General features: G+C 46.4%; 1 protein-coding gene across 1 annotated transcript in view; it reads right to left on the reverse strand.

Annotated features, from left to right (window-relative positions):
• UMODL1 (uromodulin like 1) overlaps positions 1-18,267 on the reverse strand; it is a 94,859-nt gene that overhangs the window by 46,885 nt on the left and 29,707 nt on the right. Inside the window, exons 5-7 of the mRNA XM_029578027.1 lie at positions 16,096-16,330; positions 12,133-12,678; positions 981-1,280 (exon numbers count right to left, since the gene is read on the reverse strand). Coding sequence (XP_029433887.1) covers positions 981-1,280; positions 12,133-12,678; positions 16,096-16,330 — 1,081 coding nt within the window. The remainder of the gene's footprint in view (positions 1-980; positions 1,281-12,132; positions 12,679-16,095; positions 16,331-18,267) is intronic.

The following is an 18,267-nucleotide window of genomic DNA, read 5'->3' on the forward strand; positions in this document are numbered from 1 at the left end:
GCAAGGTTCTTGTCGGATGTCTGGAGAGAGCGCGTTCCAATGTGTGGGGCCCGCTGTAGATAAGGCACGTTTCCTAAGTGAGGATTTTACTGAGGGGGCATAGAGTGGGCCTTTGTAAGCTCCTCTGATAGGTCTGATTGATGTATGAGGACGGAGTTAGGAGCTTAGGTGGAGTGGGGAGATGTTGTGCATGGCTTTATGGATAGTTGCGAGAACTTTGAAGAGGATCCTGTATTTAATGGGCAGTCAGTGGAGGTTCTTAAGGATGGGGGTGATGTGTTCTCTTTTGTTGGTGTTGGTAAGAATTCTGGCAGTGGAGTTCTGAACCATCTGGAGGGGTTTGATGGTGCTGGCCAGGAGCCCAAGCAGGAGAGAATTGCAATAGTCTATTTTGGATAGGATGATGGATTGTAACACCATACGGAAATCGTTGAAATGAAGTAGAGGTTTTAGCTTTCTAAGGACTTGCAGTTTGTAGAAACAGTCCTTAGTGGTGGTGTTTACAAATTTTTTTAAGTTTAGCTGGTTATCAAGCATGACTCCTAGATGTCTCACATAAGGAGATTGATTTAATTTTGATATGGTTGATAGGAGGGTGCCTGTTGGGTTGAGAAACCTGTTGTTGTTATCTTGTGAGAGGATTAGGATCTCCGTCTTGTTGTTGTTAAGAACAAGGTTGAGGCTGGAGAGCAAGTGATTGATCAATTGCAGGCAGCTGTTCCAGTGTGTCATAGTTTTGTAAAAGGATTCTGTGATCGGGATGAGAATTTGTATGTCGTCCGCGTAGAGGTAATGGGTTAGTTTTAAATTGGTGAGTAGATGGCAGAGCGGAAGAAGGTAAATGTTGAAGAGGGTTGGTGAGAGGGAGGAACCTTGGGGGACTCCCTTGTCGGAAAGGACCGGATGTGATTCTTTGTTGTTTATCTTTACCTTGAAATGTCTGATAGATAAGAAGGACTTGAACCAATTAAGGACCGTACCTTTGATGCCAATGTCTGCCAGTCGCTCTAATAGAGTTGAATAGTTTACCGTATCAAAGGCCGCGGAGAGATCTAAAAGAATCAGGAGGTAGGGTTGTTTTTTATCCAAGTTTGTTAGTATGGTGTCCGTAAGCGATATGAGGAGGGATTCTGTGCTTAAAGATTTACGGAAGCCGAACTGAGAAGGTGCAAGAATGGTATTTTCTTCCAGGTAATCAGATAGTTGCTTATTGACTATCTTTTCCATAAGTTTAGCAATCAGAGGTAGGTTCGCTATAGGGCGGAAGTTAGCTGGGTCCACTGGCGACAGATTAGGGTTTTTTTAGTAAGGGTTTTAGAATTGCTAGCTTGAGTTGGTCAGGGACTAGACCTTGAGTTATAGAGCAGTTTATGATATCTGCAATTGGTTTTGAGATGGTCTTCCTTATGGAAATGAGGAGGTTGGTCGGGATTGTATCCAGTGGATGAGAGGAGGGTTTCAATTTCTTGAGAATATTTTCTATCTCAAGAGTGGATGTAGTCTCGAAAGATTCATAGCTCGTGTTTTGTTGAGGTAGAGTAGAGAGAGGGAGAGGGGGTAGGGGATTGGATGTTAAGAGGGGGTTGATCAAGTTGTCGATTTTATTCTTGAAGAAGTCTGCTAATTCAGTGGCTTTGTTAAGAGCTTGGTCGTCTGGAATGGTGGGAGGGGATGGTTTAGTGAGTGCTGAGACGTAAGAGAAAAGTGCTTTTGAATCAAAGATGAAATGGTGTATTTTTTTTTAGAAATAATCTTTCTTTATTCTAAGTATAGCATTCCTGTAGGCAATGAGGAGGGTTTTGTAAGTGGCTAGAGTTGTGGTGGATGGGTTTTTTCTCCAACTATGTTCTTTATTTCTGAGCTCTTGTTTGAGCGACTTCAGTTCTGGGGTGTACCAAGGTTTCCTGTTGTCTGATGAGGGTTGTAGGACTTTTGTGGTGGACGGGCATGTTCGGTCCGCAATATTTTTTGTGATATTGATCCAGGAGGAGGTGGCTGCACTTGCATCAGAGAGATCGAGTTGTGTTAATTCTTTAGAGAGCTGGTTGCTGAGGAGGTCTGTGGAGCAAGGTTTCCTAAAATGGATTGTGGTTTTCGGGAAAGATTGGGGAGGGTGCTCTTTGATCTCGAGAGACGTGTTAATGATCTGGTGATCCGTCCAGGGGACCGGCAAGCATGTAGGCATGGAGGAGAGAGAGATGCATTCATTGATGAAAATGAGGTCCAGAGTGTGGCCTACTTTATGGGTTGGACTTTTAATAATTTGTGTGAATCCCATGTAATTGAGTGATGAAAGTAATGTGACGCAGTTCAGGGATTGTGGTGAGGCGTCCACGTGCATGTTGAAGTCTCCCATTATTATGGCAGGTTTGTCAGGGTTGATATATTTGGCAGTGAACTCAATGATGGGTGAGGGGTCCGCATGTCTGCATTTTGGTACCTGTGATATTTTTTACTTAGAAAAATATTAACCAAACCCTTCCCGTCCACATGTGCAACACACCTATCCTTGACAACATGAATGCTGAACACTTTAAAAATGCCCAAGTGTACAATGCACACAGCACAATTATTCTGAAACAAAACTAGAAGGCTTTGACTAGCTCCATGGTTGAGATCTATGTCCCAGCCTTCCTCTAGTACATGAGAGCATTAGAAGTACCGTGCCAGCTCAGACCAATGATCCATTGAGCCCAGCATTCAGCCTCCTCCTGTCTCTGACAGTAACCAATCCAGGTCACTAACAATACCCAGTAGATCCAAATGGGAAGATCCATTTGCATCTCCACTGTTTTTCTATCATTTGTTTTGATGTGTTATCTATCTATGCTATGTTTATGTATTATGGATATTATCTATCATAATTATGTATCTACTGTATTGTGTGTGTTAAGTTTGTATTCCATGCCCATGTGTTATATATCATTTTAAATATATTTTGTAATTGTGCACCTCACTCTGGGTACTCCAGTAAGTGAGTGAGCAATAATAATAATAATCACAATATTGCTCACTTGCGAAATAAGAGGTGGAGATTCCTATGCCTACCCGACCATTAATTGTTAATGGATCTGTCCTCTGGGAACTTGTCCAAATCTTTTTAAACCCAGCTACCTTACTGGCCTTGACCACATCCTCCGGCAATAAATTCCACCACTTAATTGTGTATTGACTGAAGAATTGCTTTCTGAAATTTGTTTTAAATGTGCTACCAGTTAGTTTCATGGCATACTCCCTTGACCTAGTATTATTTGAAAGGGTAAAAAATCTTTCCCTATAGGGACAGTAACTTTAAAATGAGCATGCGGGCATCCATACACTGGAATTTTAAATTGTGTGTGTATAATTTAAAATACGCCTACCGCACATATTTAAGTGGTATGCGTCACGTATTTTCCTTAGGACTTTGTTGACTTTAAGTCAGTAAGTAGATTTTAAAACAAGCTTGTGTGAAGTGTTGCATCGGAGGTAGACCCTTGGGCTGAGGTGGGATTGATGCAACCCGTAGGCGAGGACCTACGGTCCCCACCGTCAGCAGGTGGAGTGGGCTGAAGCTAGAGGCCACTGGAGCTTCACCTATACCAGCCCTTGTTCTCCTCGGGTTGAGCCTTTGGGTGCCGGGGCTGGCAGGACGTAGGTGGGCCTCTGTGTGTAGTTGCGATAGGAATTGGTTCAGCCCAGAGACAGCAGGTGAGAGACGGTACAGTCTTACTCTGGACTGGGTAATGTCCTGGAAACTCAGGCGCCAATGGAACGGAGGCAGACAGAGGGCCCTCGAGCAAAAGCAGGCCGAAGCCTGAAGAAACCATGTTCAGGGAGCTAGGTAGTAGCGTAGTCAGGCGAAGCAGAGGTCTAGGTCTGGAGATAGGCAATGGCGTAGTCAGGCGAAGCAGAGGTTCGGACTTGGAGAGAATCAATGGCAAAGTCAGGCAAGCAAAGTCAAAGTCCGTGTAGTCAGTCTGAAGTACTAAGCAGGGTAGGAACGAAGAGACAGGAACCAGGAACAACGAGGAACAGGAATGCAGGGATGAGATGAATCTCTAGGAGGCAACGCGCACTCGACCAGCAAGGTTGCAAAGGCCATGGACTCGGTGGAGCCGCGTGACCTCCAGGCCATTCCAGGCCTGGCATCCAAGGTACAAGAACAGCAGCAGTTTCTTGAGGCATTGGCCTCCTCCATTGACCGTCTCCATGCCCGGCTTGATATCCTCACCAGTAATCTGGTTTCTACACTGGTTCCTCCTCATCCACAACCTCACCATCAATGCCTCGAGCCCTGCTGGCCCTACAAGCGCCCCCATGCTTCAACAGTGACTTCAGACTCTGCAGAGGGTTTATCAACCAGTGCTATAGGCAATTCGATCTGCAGCCCTCCGTCTTCCAGGATGAACTGACCAAAGTCACCTTCATCCTATCTTGTCTTGAAGGGAAAGCGTTGGCTTGGGCTTGCCCCCTATGGGAACGGTCGGATTCCCTCCTAAGGGAATTGTCTCAGTTCGTGGCTGTGTTTCAACAGACCTTTGATGATCCTGGGTGGCATGCCGTGGCAAGCACCAGCTTGTTACATCTTCATCAAGATCAAAGAAGTCTCTTCGACTATACCATTGAGTTTCCGACTTTGGCTTCCGAGCTCGCCTGGCAGGAAGACTGCCTACGAGCTATCTACCTGGATGGACTTCCCTCACAGCTGAAGGCTGAGCTGGCTGCAAGGGAGCTCCTTTCCTCACTTGAGGACCTTATAGACTTGACAGGCCTAATCGACCTCCAAGAGCGTCTCCGGGAGAGTCAGATGCCCAAGAAGCCCTCTCAGGTTCGATCCCATTCGCCACCGACCACCAGCCCTGCCCCAAGCAGGGTCACTACTGTGGCCAAGACGGAAGAGCCCATGCAGTTGGGCCATGAGCGACTGACACCGGAAGAGCGCCTCCGGTGGAGACAAACCAGTCTGTGTCTGTATTGCGGAGCACCTGGCCACCATCTACAGACCTGTCCTGTCTTTCCGGGAAACTTCCCAGCCTAAGTTCAGTAGGAGTCCTGAACTTGAGCGCAAATTCTCTGGCCCTCCAATTGTCTGTACCGGTCACCTTGATTTAGGACTCCTGGTCCTTCCCAGTTCTTGCTCTGGTGGATTCCGGAGCAGGAGGTAATTTCATTCTCAAGGATCTAGTCCAGCTCCTCAGTATAAAGACCTATCCTCTAGAGACCTCCTTGCATATAGCATCTATTTATGGAGAACTGTTACCCGGTCGAATCTTTCTTACCACGGAACCAGTCCAGCTGCGCACTGGCGCCCTGCATACAGAAGAACTTAAACTGTTAGTATTGGAGAAATCTATCCATCCAGTAGTCCTCGGACTCCCCTGGCTTCAAAGACACTCTCCCCAATTTGAGTAGGGTTCATTGCAACTGATGGAGTGTGGCCCTGCCTGCCACCAGTCCTGTCTTCAGAAAGTGGTACCACCACCCATGGTTCCTCTGGCTGCCATCTCCTCAGGTCTACCTGTTCCTTACGCGGATTTCGCAGATGTGTTTTCCAAGTAAAAAAGCAGACCTTCTTCCACCTCTTCAGAGATTCGATTGTCCCATTGATCTCCTTCCTGGGACCACACCTCCCCAAGGACGCACCTACCCTCTGTCTCTGCCAGAGACAAAGGCTATGACAGAGTACATCCAAGAAAACCTTGTGAAGGGATTCATCCGCCCCTCAACTTCTCCTTTTTAAATATTAACGCTTTTTTATTGAGCATAAACCAAATACAAATATAAACAGTCCACCTGGGCGGCGGCACTCTGAGGATTCTTTTTTGTGACCAAGAAGGATGGGTCACTCAGGCCGTGTATTGACTATTGCGGCCTAAACTCCATCACCCGCAAAGACAAGTATCCTCTGCCCCTGATCTCAGAATTATTTGATTGCTTGCACTGAGCATCTATATTCATGAAATTGGATTTACGCGTAGCGTATAACTTGGTACAGATCTGTCCCGACGACATTTGGAAGACTGCCTTTAACACCCAGGACGGGCATTACAAATACCTGGTGATGCCTTTCGGCCTCTGTAATGCGCCCGCAGTTTTCCAACGAATTATGAACGAAATTTTCAGAGATCTGCTGTATATCAAGGTTGTGGCATACCTGGACGATATCCTTGTCTTTTCTAAGGATCTGGCCACACACCACACTGATGTCCGTACTGTCCTCCAACACCTTCGCGAGAATCACTTATTTGCAAAATTAGATAAATGCTTGTTCGAGAAATCCAGTCTGCCTTTCCTCGGATACATTATCTCCCAACGAGTATTTTCTATGGACCCTGCCAAGTTGAAAGGAATCCGGGATTGGCCGCAACCCAGGGGCCTTAAAGCCCTCCAGCGCTTCCTGGGATTTCTAAATTACTGTTGCCATTTCATGCCACACTATTCCACTTTGGCTGCTCCTCTGACATAACTCATATGGGCCAAGACACTCGGAATTGGACTCCGGAAGCCATTGCAGCCTTTCACCACCTCAAAGAGGCCTTCCAAGCGGGGTCTTTATACAACACCCAGACCCAAACTGTCCTTTTCAAGTGGAAGTGGATGCCTCCGCGATTGGAGCTGGGGCGGTCCTGAGTCAACGCACTGCTTCCGGTACTATAGTCCCATGTTCATTCTATTCCTGCAAGTTCTCATCTGCGGAACAGAACTACAGTATTGGAGATTGCCATAAAATTAGCCCTTGAAGAATGGCGCCCGTGGCTAAAGGGCGTGCAACATAAGTTCATCGTGTTCACTGACCATAAGAACCTGGAACATTTGAGCCATGCCTAGTGTTTCAATGCCCGTCAGGCCTGATGGGCCATGTTCTTTTCCAAGTTCAATTTTGAGCTTCATTACCATCCAGCTGATAAAAACCTCCAGGCAGATGCCCTATCACGCTCTTTCGAGCCTGAAGACACTCCGGAAGAACCCAGTCATATAATAGACCCAGCTTGTATCTGTCTGTCTGCTACTCACCCAGTTCCCCCTGGGAAGACTGTCATGCCCTGATGACTCAGAGAAAGAGTCCTCCACTGGGTGCATGATTCTAAGTTTGCTGGTCAACCAGGGCGAGCACGAACCTTGGCACTGCTCCAGCGGTTCTTCTGGTGGCCTACTCTAGTCTCTGACGCTAAAGCATATGTCGAATCCTGTAACACTTGTGCACAGCAAAAACCCCCAGTCAGTCGACCATGGGGTCTCCTGCAACCACTTCCAGCTCCTGAGGAACTGTGGACCCATCTGTCTACGGATTTCATTGTGGATTTGCCTCCATCTAAGGGTCATAGCTTTATATGGGTAATCATAGACCAATTTTCAAAAATGGCCCATTTCGTCCCTCTACCGGGCCTACCATCTGCTCCAGAACTGGCACACCTATTCTTCTGCCACATCTTTAGATTGCATGGCCTACTCAAGGACATTGTCTCCGATAGAGGTCCACAGTTTGTTGCTAGATATTAGTGCACTCTTTGCCAAAAATTCGGTATTAACATCAGTTTAACAACTGCTTATCACCCCCAAGCCAATGGACAAGCTGAGCAAATGAATAGCTCTTTGAAGGCCTTCTTGTGCTCTTACATCAATGACTGCCAAGACAATTGGTCTGAACTTCTCCCTTGGGCGGAGTTTTCTCACAACTCCCACATTGCCACTGCTACAAGCACGTCACTGTTCTCTATTTTCTATGGAAAGCAACCACGACCACCACTGCCCATACCTTTGTCAGTACCGTCCCCTGCGGTGCAGGCTACTGAGGATGCCCTTAAGACTTTATGGGAACAGACGAATCTTTGCTTACGTCAAGCCGCTTCCCGGGCCAAGAGAACTGTTGACAGTCACCGACTTCAGTGTCCTCCCTCCAGTTATTAAGTCAAATTTGATCATGGCGTAATCACTATTGCCAAGTGACTGCAACACCATTACCTCTCACAGCAAATCCTGGGCTCAGAATTTTAACACAAGACTCTGCACAATATCCAAGGGTATCTCAATAACAGTTCTCAACAGATCATTAAGGTCATGGAGAGATTCTCTTATGCCTTCAGCTAATCTTGTGCCTAAGGCTACTGCCAACCAATCTGGTTACCAGTTTTCTTTTAATGTAAAGTCAGGATTTGGTAAACATTGCACATCCCTGTCTAGCACCCTTGTCATGCAAGTTGTACACAAAAGTCTGGGTGTTCTCACCCATTTGCTGTCTTCTATTGTAAAATTTGTGTAGTCTCAAATTCAGAGGCATTTTATCCCCAAACTATTTCAACAATGTTATGTTTAAGGAAGGATGTGAACTGGCTGAGATGAGCGATGTTTCCGCCCACAGGGAGGAGCCTTGTGAGCCTCACTATCACCAGGCGTAGTCTCAGTGGCATGACACAGCTAGAAGTGGAGACTTTATTAATGTCCACATATCAGCAATATGGTAGTACAGTCCTGGGCAATGGGAATACCCAGAATCACACACAGTGGAGAAGATCCAGTAGTGGCCCGCGGAGCGGGGTACGCCGAGGAGTCTGTACATTAGATGTTGGTAGCGATGCCGAAACCCAGAAGTGGATCTGTGTAGATGATGAGCAGGAATACTGTAGAGCAGGAAGAATGAAACGCTCTTACTGAAGAAAGGTGGTAGTGGCCCGAGAATCGGGGTACACCACATAAGGTCCTCAGTGTAGTCAGAATCGAAGATGTCAGAAGGTATGCACAGTAGATGGTTCCTGGAGCAAGGTAAGATCTGAGAAGCAGATCCAGCAGCAGGGAGGCAGGAAGGCCCTCCAAGGAGCAGATAGTCGAGAACATAGGGGAGCCCCTGAGGAGCGGGTACTTGGAGCGTCCAATTGCCAAGGCTGAGTCCTAGAATGTGTAGAGTACAGCAAAACAGAACTCCTTGCTAACTCAATGAAGGCAAGGGCTGGTTCGATTAAATACGCTAGTGGGTTGACATCATCGGGTGGGGACGCCCCCGAGGTTCCCGCCATGACGTATTCAAATAAGGCTCTTGCGCGCACGCCTTAGGTAACTCTGAGTCCAAGATGGCGGCCGGCAGCACCCACGCTGTCTCAGGAACACCGGAGTGGTCGGCGTGTACTGGCAGAGACCGCCATTCTTCCCAGACTTGATGGAGCAGGGAAAATAGAGGTGAGCATGAGAGGTCACAGCTGTCTGCAACTGACAGGCATAACAAAAAATATGTCAATCGAATCTTTTACTCTGTCTTCTGAGTGAGGGAGGAATGTCAGTGGACCTGTTACAATGGTCCTTGATGACCTCCCAGTGGTCCTTTTCTGGTACTTGTTCATATGGCTGCTCACATCCGTTTGAGCCAATCTTCTAATGAGAGGTCACCAGCTTTCACTGAGTGAGCAGCAAAATCTGGAATCTTTTTATTTCCTTTTATATATATAAGGCACAAGACTTTAGAGCTTCCACTAACTGCTTTAATACAATGCTGGAGATCTGGTTCAATGCTCTCTGTTTCTCTCTCACAGCTCCAAAAGCTTCTGCCGGCTTTCCAAATATTTGGTCCTGCTCCTAAAATTTCTTTTTGCAATTCTTCAAACTCCTTCTGCTGTCCTTCTCTCTTTTATTGCTCTAGAGACGCCTGGATTGAAACAAGACTCGAACACCACAAACAGTACTGCAATAGCCAAACAACTTTCTCCATATTGTGCTAGGCTCAAGATTCTTCTCTAGGCTCAGTATCCTATTCGTGACACCACTTTGATGTAAACTGGCTGATGAGGCAAGCACGGGCACGTGCGTCCATGCACTCTTGCCCCTACCAGACATTTGCTTCTTCTTTTTCTGTAAGTACATTCCCCATATAAAATAATGCGCATAGGGCCTGATTTTGAAAAGCATCAACTCGAGCAGCTTCGTGTGGTTTGAATATGTTGCGTTAGGCACATCCACCTTGGCACTCTACTTAGAGGAACAAATACTGATTTTCAGACATCCTGCTAATAGCACCTGCTGCTACTTAGCCAGATAAATTGGAACTTAGCCAGATAAATGCTACTACTTATTTGGATACATTTGAATTTGTCCATCTAACTAGCAGCTAAGATGCTACTTAACCAGATAAGTCAAAATTTAGCTGGATAAGTGTGTGCAAATGATATACCCACATATTTTTACTTCAATTTTTAAAGGGATACCCAAGTAGATTTTACCACATTATTTAGACACATTTATTCGGCTTTTTACACTCGTTAAGTTGGGGGATTTTCTAACGTGTGCGGCAATGAAATAACCAGCTTTACTAATTATCTACCAGCTCACCCAGTCCAGCTGCATCTCGTGAACACCCTCCTGGCTTCTCAGCCTGAAGTGCCCCCATTTTATCCAGATCCTCTATCCAGTAATTTTTTCACTTTTTAAGATGTTTACGATCCCTTACTCCTCATATTGAGCAGGAGTAAGAATGTGCAATTAAGGTGCCACTTTAAGTTGTTTATAAGATAGCAAGTTACCTGCATAAATGTTGGCCACTCCCCAGAATGCCCCTGGCCTGCCCCTTTTTCACATGTGTAAGTTTCCTCACGGTCCCTGATTTGCCATTTTACGTGTGTAGGTTCTTTACGCACACAACTTTTGAAAATTCATCCTTAAAAGCAAGGGTCGACCCCATATGTATTTTTATAGCCAAGTAAGGGCCGATCAGTTTTCAGACCTGGGTAAATGGCTTCTGGAAATTGCATTCCCCATGTTTGTCTTGAAGTGACTGATCATTTTTTCCTGGACCAGATCTCTACAACCATAATCTTATGAACATGACACTAGAAGGGAACTTCCAAACTATCCAAGAGCATACATTTGAAATTAAAATGATCATGTGCTTCAAAATATACATAAAAGGACTTTAAGAGAGGCATGGGCTTTCTAACTCACTATGATGCAGAAATAAAAGTTAGCAAGTTGTAGATGAGACCTTTTTTTATTGGCCCAATGTTAGCTTTGCCACAGATGCACTGAGTTAGTCCAATTAAAAGGTCTCACCTACAACTTGTTTGTTGACTCTTATTTCTACATATATAAATACATATTCAAGCGGACTAACATGGCAACCACAATACAAACAAAAGCATTGGCCCATGAGGTGTATATATGAGGTGTATAGATGAGGTGTATATATGAGGTGTATATATGAGGTGTATAGATGAGGTGTATAGATGAGGTGTATATATGAGGTGTATATATGAGGTGTACAGATGAGGTGTATATATGAGGTGTATAGATGAGGTGTATATATGAGGTGTATATATGAGGTATATATATGAGGTGTACAGATGAGGTGTTATGTATGACATCGCATTTGGTCTGGCCCTAACCAAATCCAATAAGTGAGAGGGGGCTTGTGGCTCTTCTTAACACGGTTACCTCTACAGATTCAGAATAATTATAGGAGAACAGCTTAGGCATTTAGACGGTAACTTTTAAACAGCTCCACGGACACACATGTACGCGCGTACGCCAGCCTGCGCCATTGGATGCGGCCATTTTATACCATACGCGTATATGTTATAAAATCAACAATACGTGCATATATGGGCACTTGCAAATGCCGCCTCTACCACGTAAGTAGGGGGATTTTGCTAGGCACGCGCGCCAATGCAAATATCTGTTTTCCCAGTTCGTTCCCAGTTCGCCCCAGTAAAGGATTGGACTTCCTAACCTCCCTTTCACCTTAGTAGCCCCGACCCTTCAAACCCTGCTGACTAGTCCTGATTTTCTTATTTTAAAACTTATCAGAAGTAAAGTTACACGGTATGGGATCCCGGCGTGCGCTTGTGCGTCTAAATATGCGCAGACTTCATGCTACAGACCCAGACCGCACATGTCCCGCCCAGACCCTTTATTTTGCCTTTTCTAATTGTGCACACGCCGGGATATATGCGCGTATTTGGGCACGTCTTAAAATCTGCGCGGCGTGCGCTGGCCCGAGACACGCACGTATCTCCTGGCTTTGGCGCAAGTAGGGCTTTTTAAATGCTGTTAACTACATTGTAGAACATTTAACCAGAAAAGGGAGAGTAGTGCAGCAGCTTGCCGCAGTTTGACAAACTGGATCCGGATCTCTTTTCATTTCTAGTTTATGTGCGGAAGGGAAGCACGTACCACAGTCTGAAGGAGTAGCAGAAGGAAATGATAGCGAGACAGCAGACGGTATGGAGACGTTTATGGGTTGGTTTCTGGAGCTGTTCATCATGCCCTGGCCTGGTGTAGTATAAGGACCCAGAATCTCTCTGTAAATAGCAGATGTGTTTGCTGCAGGACCCTCTGTCACGGTGAGATTCGTGCTGAAGTTGTGCATGGAGTCTGTTATGTTCTGCAGCCAGGCTCTGGAGGAATCTTCAGGTGCTGCGGACACGGGAATCGGAGAAGGAAGGCCCTGGCGATGCTCTGCTGAAGTCATTGAGGGAGTGGTTCTTGGTTTTGGAGTGATCAGATTGGGACTAGGTGACAATGGTGTCTCTCCGCCCAGGCTTGGAGATGAAGTGTTAGCTAAAGGCAGCTTCATGTGGTTTGAATACGTTGCGTTAGGCACACCCGCCTTGGCACTCTCAGTAGAGGCAGGCATCCCTCCCTTTTCTGCGGTTGCTGTGCTTGTGCTTGTCTCTGGTAGCAGGGCAGGCAAATCAGATGGGGTCAGTGGTCCTCTATCTGCAAAACAGAATCATTCTGCATTAGAATCGTCATCGTGTTTTCAACTGCCACCCTTCCTGAGGGTGACACCAAGCTGGCTGAGGGCCGGAAGAAAGATCACCTGGACCTGTACATAATTAGGCCCTGGAAGATGGCCTGGCACTCGCATGTAAGATGGGCGACCCCTGCTGGCTGATGACGTACTGGTCTGATCCCAGGCCTCCTCTGCAGAGCCCCACCAGTGTCATCAAATTCTGGCCTAGACTATTATAAATAAGGACGGAGAATACTGACCTGGTAGGCTGAACCAGATTACATTCTTTACAGCACTTCACAGGAGATAAGGTACAGACTCTTATAAGGCAGAAAAGAGGATGGGGGGGTACGGTCACCTTGTCTGTCTACAAATAGTTTATACGCATCTCATAAACAGATCTAACACTTGTAAAAAAACAGAATGTGACAATTAGAATTAATGAGGCTGAGGGTGTGCGTGAGAGAGAGAATGAGGGAAGGAGGGATCCCCAGGGATGAGGCTCTCACCAGTGCACAGAACTTCTCCATCGTAAACTGTACTGTGGCAGCTCTGTTCCCTCTCCTGCTGGCTCCTCTTTTTTCCAAGGTCTCCCGGCTTCTCACGCCTGCTCTCATTTGGATTTGTCAGTAGGCGGCCATTATGTCCGTGCCTCCTGTACCAAACATTTAAGGGGCAGCACGGCGGGCTAAAGATTTCCTGCCTCCCAGCTCTGCTGAAACTCATTCAGCAGCCCCCATAGAGCAGGGGGGGGAGGGGAGAAAGCACCAAAAGTTGCCCAGGACTGGCAAAATCCTAAATCCATCCCCGCAAAAAGGATATCTCTCAGAGGTCAACTATACAAGCTTGATCTTCACACTGCTCCATCTGCGTATTATGTTATAGTTTTATCATTTTTTATGACTTCATTTCAATTACTATTTATTTATATACCTTCTCTCCAAGACAGACCTGCCCAAGGTAGCACACATTAACAGGTACATTTTCAAAAGCCAGCGCGTGCCAGGGCCAGGCGCGCGCCGCGGCTATTTTCAAAGGCGCTGTCCCAGTGAAGCGCACACCGGCCACCGGCCAGTGTGTGAAACTTTCTACTGCTCCAGCAGGCAGGTAAGTGTAAAAGAAAATGGCTAGAGGGGTTTTAGTGGTCAGGGGAAAAAGACTGGCAGGGATGGGTCAATTTGGTGTTTTCTGGTGCCATTTACTATGCTACTTTATTAAGAGTTGGGTGGGTGAGCAGCTGAGTAAAGGCAAAAAAAGAGGGAGAGTGGGGGATGGGCAGAGGGAAGAGGGAAGAGCAAAGAAAGACAGGACAAGGGAGAGAGAGAAGCATGAGGACAGAAGGGGAAGAGAGAGAGAGAGCTATGCAGCGTTTGAATATCTGTCCCTTAATGTTTATTATTTTTCTATTCCAGTTTCCCAAGTAAAATGTCTTTCCATGCTGCCAGAGAAGAGTGGTGAGTTATTTTTTTTACCTCATAGGTAAGTGATTCTCCAGAAGGCGTGGGGTTCCCTGCTGGGCACACTCACTTCTGACCACGAATAACAAGTTTGGGCCAGAATAGCACCAGAAAAGCCAACAAGAAAACCCGGGTACCAGCTCCTCATCTTCTGTTCCCTGCAGGCTACCTGGGAGTGGGTGCATTTGAGAGCAGAGCAGCTCTTCTTTGTTTTTCTCTGTCCAGTTCAACCTCACCCCCCCCCCCCCCCCCCATATGACAAGAGGAGATGGGGGAACCACGGGATTAGGGAACAGAGTTGCCCCTTCTCTGCTCCGTCTGCTGCAGCCTCAGAGCAAGCACTGGGGCCAGGAGGGGGAAAGCAGGAGTGTGCCGAGATTTAGGGGAGTCCTTCCTGGGGAAAGGGGGAGAGTGCCGGGGTTGGAGACAGGGGAAAGAGCGATGTAATCCCTGTTGCAGGGGGTGGAAGAGATAGAAGGTGTGTGAATGTGAGAGAGAAGAGAGAGAGCTGACATACAACCCCCCACCCCTCTCTCTCCACTGATCTTAAACTAAACCTCAGGATGACCAGACCTCCAGCAGCACCACATAAAAAAACGAAAAAGCAGGAGCATCAACAGGCTCCATTTTATATGAACAGCCTGATCCAGTCATGGTTCTGCCCCCACTGCATGCTGCAACAAGTTCTCCTGCATTATTTTATTTTATTTTATTTTTTAGGAAAAATAAGAATTACAGGTCCTTAACATGTTAAGGGTCATAAACCAGGACAGGATCGCTCTGATCTAACAAACTGGAGCCATTTGATAATCCTACAAATAAGATTTTTTGCTCTGACTGTGAAGCTGCTTACGGCATCCGTCTTACTCCCCAGGAACTGGAGCAGGCTGTGGCATCCAGCTGGGACCCTCCACGCCCCCCCCCCCCTTCCCACTCTGCTGAAGGGTGGGGGTGGGGGAAGTCATCCTCTTCCAACATCTCTTTTCAGTGGATGCTTCCCTTTCGAGTCAGGAAGCACAGTGTCCACGGCGGTGACCCACTGTGCTGCTGGAAAATGCAAAGAAGCAGAGCTGCCACGTTACCCAGTTCTCGGAGGGGAATTTTAGGCCAGTCCTCATGCATTCTGGTACCCATAGCGCCGATTTCAATGGGTAGTATCAGACACTACATGTGCACAACTGTTCCTTGGCATGCAAAGTCAAAACTAGGTTTTGGCCAAACAAATCTCCCTTCTGAAACTGGGAAACTTTACAGTTCGGGAGAAAATATAGAAGTTGTAATCTGCCGGCTCTTATGCTCTAAGGAGCTCAGGTGCAAAGGTTCTGCATCCTGGCCCCTCTGACGTTATCGTAAATGAATGAATCCTGTCTGACCCATTCATGAGGTACTCTCCCTACTACAAATGTATAATTATTCACAGCAGAACACTTTCTATGGCCTGATGGCCTCAGACAAACATCCTCAATCCCTCCCCACACAATGTCACAGAGCCTGATATAACAAGACATGGCGGGGGCGGGGGGGAGGAGGGAAGTGCGTTGAACATCATCACGCATTTTCTTTGCTCAAATGTTGGAAAAAGTGTTCATTTCCAATGCTAGTGGTATGCTAACGCTTCCGGAGTTTAGCATGCTAACCCGAAAATGTGTGCACAGAAATATGCTTAGCACACCAATAATGTTAAACCTACAAACCTCCCTGCAGTGGGGGGAAATAGTTAATGCTTTGATGAACAAGGGATTTGCAGGGAGGAATGCTGTGTGCACGATTACTCATATTTTTGGGGCACTAAACTCCTGGTTAAATTGGGAGTAAAGTTGTACGCACATCTGCCCATTAATGTGTTGCACAATCAGGAAGATGCAAGGGATTATCTTCTGGAGCCGCGGTGCATTATATTCACCGCACACTCCTTGCTTTGCTGTCTCTGCCATCACCCCCAACCTTGCCCCAGTGCCTGAACGTAAAGCTGAAGACACAAGACATTGGCACCTTTCACATCCACGTCGATGACCTCAGGAAGGCGCATGGGTATCTCACTGAGTTGAGAAGACACATTTTCCAGCGACTGCAAAGAGCAGAGTCCAACCAGGAGCTCTGAAGAGATGGTAAAAGCGCCGGAGGGGACGGTGGAGAGGTGATGAACAGAAGTATCTCCGGGCCACAAGGCACCAGTGATCTGTGAAAAGAGGAGAGGGTATCAATAAATCCAGTCAGATTCACAGATGTAATGAAAACTGAGGGTTCCCAGTCCTTTGCCTGTCTCATCCCACCTACCCCATCAGTTCTGAGCAGGAAAGGGATACTATCATCAGGACTGGATGTGCCAATAAGCAGCAGGCCAGCTGAAGAGTAACTCTCACTGTCTCACACTCTCTCTCTCTCTCTCTCTCTCTCTCAATCAGTCTCATTTTCTATTCCAGGCACCCCCTTCCCTGCTGGAAAAAGCCCAGCTCCCTCCAGTAATCCAAATTTTAAAAACTGAAACTCCCTCAGGGCTTCACACACCATCCCCACCAAATCTATTTTACCCCCAGAGCTGAGAGCTTCCAATTTTTAAGAGGGAAATTTTCATCACATGCATATATGCATGCCCCTCTCCCTCCTCTCTCTGATCTTTCCAGAAAAATATACCCCGGAGCAACTGATAATCCCCCTCACCCTTGCAAGCAACTTACACACACACCCTGAAGCAACTGACATCCCCTTCCTTCCAAAAACTCATTAATACACATCCTGCAGCAACTGCTACCTCTTCCCCCCCACCACCCCCCCTTAGCAACTCACACAAAAAGACGCACATCCTGAAGCAACTTGTCCCTGCACTCCCCAAATAGCAATTCACACTTCACCTTCCAGCTCCCAGGAGCAATTCAACCCTCCCCTTTCCCACCCCCTTCCACCTATAAAAACCATCTCTCCCTAGGCCTCTGCCTTCCACCCCAGATGCAAGTTATACCACACTCTTCCTGTCCCCTGGAACAACTGACCTATCACCCTCCCTTCTGCCTGACTTTACTTGGCTCTTGGCCCGCTCCTCCCAACTACTGTGGCAGCAGCACGTCCTGACTGAGGCTGCTCCCTCAAAGGCCCACAAGGGGTCACAGGCCAACAGCAATCTGAATGCCACTAGCCCCCAAACTCCTGCTTCTGTAAAGCTCAAATAGGAAGTAGGAGTTGAATTGCCCTTAGCTTTTACATTGTACTGACCCTTTCCGCCATTGCCCAGCTGACCAATCCACTGGGCAGAAATTTAGGATGCCCCAGCAGGACTGCAACTGATGACTCAAAGTGGGAGTCTCCCACCAATTGCAGGAGACTTAGCAGGTCTGTTTATCCCATCCACGGGTCTAATATGTCTAAATGGGGCAGGAGTTATCCCCAAGCTTATCGGTATGTAAAAATGATGCGGCTAGCCCTGTGGCCAGCACCATTTTGTGAATGGGGATACAGAAGGAGATTTCAATTACCCTTATATTGATTGGGTCAATATCTCATCAGGACATGCTAAAGAGGTTAAATTTCTAGATGCCATAAATGACTGCTTCATGGAGCAACCAGTCCTAGAATCAACGAGAGAAACAGCTACTTTAGATCTAATCCTCAGTAGAACCTGGTGAAAGGGGTTACTGTGGTGGGGCCACTAAGCAATAACTTTCATAATGCAATCAAATTTGACATAATCACTGGAGGAAGAACATTAAATAAAACTATTATAGTGGTATATAACTTTAAAAAGGGAGACTGATAAAATAAGTAAATTAGTTAGGAAAAAAACTAAAAAGAGCAGTTTCAAAGGTTAAAACTTTGCATGAAGTATGGAAATTTTAGAAGCCCAGATAAAATGTATTCCTTGTATTAAAAAAAAAAAAGGTCAAAGAAAGACCAAATGACTGCCAGAATTGTTTAACACTGAGGTAAAGGAAACAGTTAATGTTAAAAGAGCATAATTCAAAAATGGAAAACAGACCCAAATGAAGAAAATAAGTAAAAGCATAAGCACTGGCAAGTTAGATATAAAACAATAGGTTAGACAGGCCAAGAAAGACTTTGAGAAAAGCTTGCCAGTCAGACAAACACTTTTCAAGTACATTGAAAGCAAAAAGCCTGTGAGGA

The sequence above is a fragment of the Rhinatrema bivittatum genome, chromosome 15 (genome assembly GCF_901001135.1).
Source record: "Rhinatrema bivittatum chromosome 15, aRhiBiv1.1, whole genome shotgun sequence".
Lineage (NCBI taxonomy): Eukaryota > Metazoa > Chordata > Amphibia > Gymnophiona > Rhinatrematidae > Rhinatrema > Rhinatrema bivittatum.